We start from the raw sequence: 4,576 nt of genomic DNA, 5'->3' as shown, positions 1-4,576 counted from the left end.
ACGGAACTTCTCCAGTCTCTATCTGTTCTGCACCTCCCATTGCCGGAGGTGGCCCTTCAACTACCGGAAAATCTATCGGAAGAGCATCGTGGGAAGAACTGCCTGCCATTATTGATCTACTAAAGACAAAGGTTATCACAATCAAAGGAAAGAAAGGAGAAGATGAATTTGCGGAACCAAAAAGTTTCCTCAGAATCTCTCTCAGATGAACAATGAAGATATGAGAAATGAATGCCTCAACCCACCTTTATAGGCAACATAAATGGCTTTCGCGAAACCCAATAGCCATCATTAACTGCACGACCAACCGTAAAACGGTTCGGTTTTGCCGAAGCAAGCGTCATTATGACAAGCTCCGCAAAGTGACTTCTCAGCCATCCGCCAATGTACCGCCGTCAGAATAATCGCTACGGCCTGCGAACGCTGAAAGAATGTGCCGTACGCCTTCAAAATTCTGGACGTGACCAAATACGTACCCGGCGCATACTCATTCCCTACGGCCATCTCCAATATATGAAAGGCTACGGCCATCCCCAATGTATGAAAGGCTACGGCCATCTCCAATATATGAAAGGCTACGGTCATCTCCAACGTGTAAACGGCTAAGGCCGCCGCCGAGCACGTATCAAGCGTGCCCTCATTCTACTCGGCCGCACAACATACGACCCGTCCGCCACGGCCGACGGGTACGCTTCCAAAACAAACATAAGGATCAGAGCACAATGCAGCTCGACCTCATTCGAAGTAAGTTAAAAGGTCAAGTGCCTTCGCCCAGGAGGAGAGTTCGACCTCGATCGAACGATGACTTGAGAGCCCAATAACAGGATACTAATACTCTACAAGGCTAAGGACCATCGCCAAAAAGAATTCGGCCTCGACCGAAGCAACAGTCGACATCCCTATCCGTGTTTCTCGAAATACAGCCAATGGAATCAACTCATCGAGCTCGGCCAAGGCCCGACCTCAATAAGCGGAGGGACTAACTGTATGGGTCAGAATTCGACCCCACGATAGTTAACGAGGCTAATCCCGTTTTAAGTTAATTCATAATTAATTAGTGGCACGACCATTCAGAGTTGACGATGTTCAGCCCGCATCTGGTTCGATCGACAAGGCCATGGCCTATCCGCCACCATAAAGGCGAGATCCCAATGTGGTCACTACCACTTATTGCCAGCTCACGAAGCTCACAGCTATAAATACCAAGAGATGGAACCCTAGAAGGGGGGGGGGGGCTTCTTCGTGACCACTATTGAGAGAGAAAAAAGGGACAACAATACCCAAAATTATGGGCAAGAGGAACACCATTGTAAGGCTCTGAACCTCTCCATGGAGAGGCAGACCAAACCAATATTATCAATAAAGGTTTCTAATGTTTCTCCCCCTAATCCTGAGTATTAATTGTTGTTTCCTTCATTTGGTCCAACGGATTATTATGGTTTGCTATGATTTTCCCGTGATTTATTTATATTGTTTTATACTCATAAGATATGTGATAACTTTTGAGCAAACAATAATATTAATTAAGTAGTACTATTAATCAAATAGGAATATCCATCTAAAAGCTTCAAATTAGCAAGGAAGTAGATAAGTGCAAGTTACCTTACTGTTCATGTTCATCTCCAACAGGAATTGGGATTATCTACGTGCAAAATTTGATATACTTACCAATTATCAAGTAAATTTTTTTCTTGAATAACAAAAGGCGAATATTACTATCTCATTTTCACAATATGTAACAACTCTCTTTAGCCAAACTATATTGGAAAAATACCTAAGGGGAATTTCAGGATATCTTAGACAGTATAGATTATAGAAAGCTTTTTAAGATGTTTAAATTTTTGTTAATTTCCAGTAATATTGGGAATTGTGATAAAGCTTTCTGTGGAAATTTATCAAATTGTAGTTGAATTGAAGTCATGCATTCAAACACAACCAAGTCAAGTAAAGGAGAAAAGAAAAGGTCAACCAATGGTAAACGTCCAAGGACTCAGTTTTTGGAACTCAAGCATTTTAGTTTTTCAATTTGCTATTACTAATTAATTAGGAGGAATCGTTCGAAAAAAAATTAATTAAGAGAAAGTGAGAAAGGGACTTCTGGACCTATCACATACCATAGTTTTTATGCAAAGGAGTTAGAATGTCGCCTTTGTCTAAACAAATACTAATCTTAATAAACATACAAAGGGTTTGGCCTATCGATCAATAAACTAGCAAATGAAAAATTAAAATCTTAACTAGAGTAAAAAAAAAAATTAAATAATTTCTTCTCATCCATCTAAATTTTGGTCGACATAGTTACATGGTATCTATATTGGTGAAAACTAGCTAAATAATAAGTAACCCTTAAAATAATTGAGATGCGCATAAATTGACTTGAATACTACAATTAGAATATAAATAATCTAATTGTAGTAGTGGTAGACTTCCTTTGAGATGCAGTATTTAGCAATTAAAGTTTGTTATTCCAAAACGCTCGTAGAAGATGTCTTCGTTTCAAATTACACATTATTAGATAATTATTAGAAACCAATCTCTAATCATGTAAAACTTCTATCAATTGTTTTTAATTTTTATTACAATCAAGTTTTACCAACATATTGGAACATACAACTGGATACATGTCAAATTTTCAGAAGTTACAAAATGGTAGTAAAAATAACGAGCGTTAAATATTAATTTAAAAAATTAAGATTTTTATCCTTTGGAGCTCAAAGTCTACCTTCTCCTCTAATGCTATTCCCCCTTTCTCCTTATATCTTTGAGGAAAAGCTTATGACAAAAAGTCAATGTAGAAAGAAACAAAGTCAAACCTATATAAATGAGTGGGTGACTGTGTGAGTGTTGTTGTTGTTGTTTGTTTGACTTTGTTTTAAATTAACTTGCAGCACCAAAAAAGCAGAGAGAGAGAGAGAGAGTACTTCTCTTTGTTTGGTTAGAAAAAAATGAAATGCAGTATAATGCCCCGTTTGTCCGTAATTTTATTTTTATTTTTTCAAAAATGTGTTTGTCTATGAAATTTTGCAAGTTTGTACAAACTTTTCAAAAATGAGTTTTTCAAAAACCAAAAAGTGATTTTTACCACTTTTTTTTGAAATTTTCAGAAAAATTCTCCTCCCCACTCACAAAACTGCAACATTTTTTCGAGTGAAATGCATGTCCAAATATAATATCATATCCCAAATATCATTTTTAAACTTAACTTCAAATACTACTTATTTTCACAAATTATGATTTTTATGTCGAAACACCTGCCAAGTATCATATATTTAAAAAAGCAGTTGAACAAACTTATTTTCCCTCTCATCTCATATATTTCAATTTCTTCCTATGACAGTTACCAACCCCCACCCCTAGAAGTAACCCTTTCAACTCCCAACAATTTCACATAGTACTAACAACTCCACCTACAACTACTGCAAAAACCATTTAAACCAACACTGAACACCCTTTCTTGTTCCTTCCTAATCCTCTTACAAAACCCTACAAATACCCTCCAAAAACATCTCCAAGAAATTAAGAACTAGAAAACAAACATCATTAATATTGTAGCAATGTCTAGTGTTCATTCATCGACAATATTAGCGGAGACAATTTCATGGTATTGTACCTTGTTCTTGGCAATCATGTTGCTTTTGAGCTGTTGCGAATCGACGGAAAGTGAATTCGCAGTGCAAATGCACGAGCAGCAGAAGTTGGCTATGAAGAAGCTGCCATTATGTGATGAAATTTATGTGGTAAAAGAAGGAGAAACATTGCATACAATAAGTGAGAAATGTGGAGATCCTTTTATTGTTGAAGAAAATCCACATATTCATGATCCTGATGATGTTTTCCCTGGATTAGTTATCAAGATTACTCCTTACAAGAGTACGTAAATTTATTTTAAAAAAGAATGTGGATTTGTTACTACTTATGTTTTTGAATTTTACTTATGTACATGCATGAGCTCTCTTTGTAATTTAATTTCCTTTTGCTGATTTTACAAGAAATTTTACTCTGAAGAGGTTCAGTGGCATAAACCTATATATAACATCTCGTTATAGCCTTCTTCTCTTTTCTCATTTTTTTTTTTTTTTTTGGCCTGGGCCTTGGAGGGACGGGAGAGTATGTTTAAACGGGAGTTAGAACTGTTTGACCAAAAAGTTTTAGGCTTTTTTAGTTAAATCAATTTAACAAGTAGATAAAGGGTGAATTCTAGTTAAGTGTAATAACAAATTCTAGATTTGAAGTTCAATAATTTTGATGGTATGGGACCGTGTTCAAGTCAATGAATGCCAAGTTAATGCTCAATGACTATCAATAAATATGAGAATGAAAACGTGCAATAAATGTGACAAATGGCATTAAATATAATAAGAGGGAATTTGTCACCCAAATGTTGAATGAGATGGATGATTCCTTCTTCTGACTATAGCGCGTGACATCAGACTATGGAAATGAACAAAGTGTTCTTGGATCTTGTGAATAAAAGAGGAATATTTAGTAATGAAATCAAACAGAGGAGACAAAACAAGCTCTTTGTATATTCTTGATATATAGTCAACCCTTTACAAGATGTCCCTCTCAGAAAAGT

The 4,576-nt window shown here is 36.2% G+C and overlaps 1 protein-coding gene across 1 annotated transcript; it reads left to right on the top strand.

Moving 5' to 3' along the window:
- Window positions 3,555-3,878, top strand: LOC109232537. Its single transcript, XM_019398303.1, has one exon. It carries the CDS (start codon window positions 3,555-3,557, stop codon window positions 3,876-3,878), a length of 324 nt encoding a protein of 107 aa, XP_019253848.1.

Source organism: Nicotiana attenuata, chromosome 9 (assembly GCF_001879085.1).
Source record: "Nicotiana attenuata strain UT chromosome 9, NIATTr2, whole genome shotgun sequence".
Lineage (NCBI taxonomy): Eukaryota > Viridiplantae > Streptophyta > Magnoliopsida > Solanales > Solanaceae > Nicotiana > Nicotiana attenuata.
This window is presented reverse-complemented; position numbering and strand designations above follow the sequence as displayed.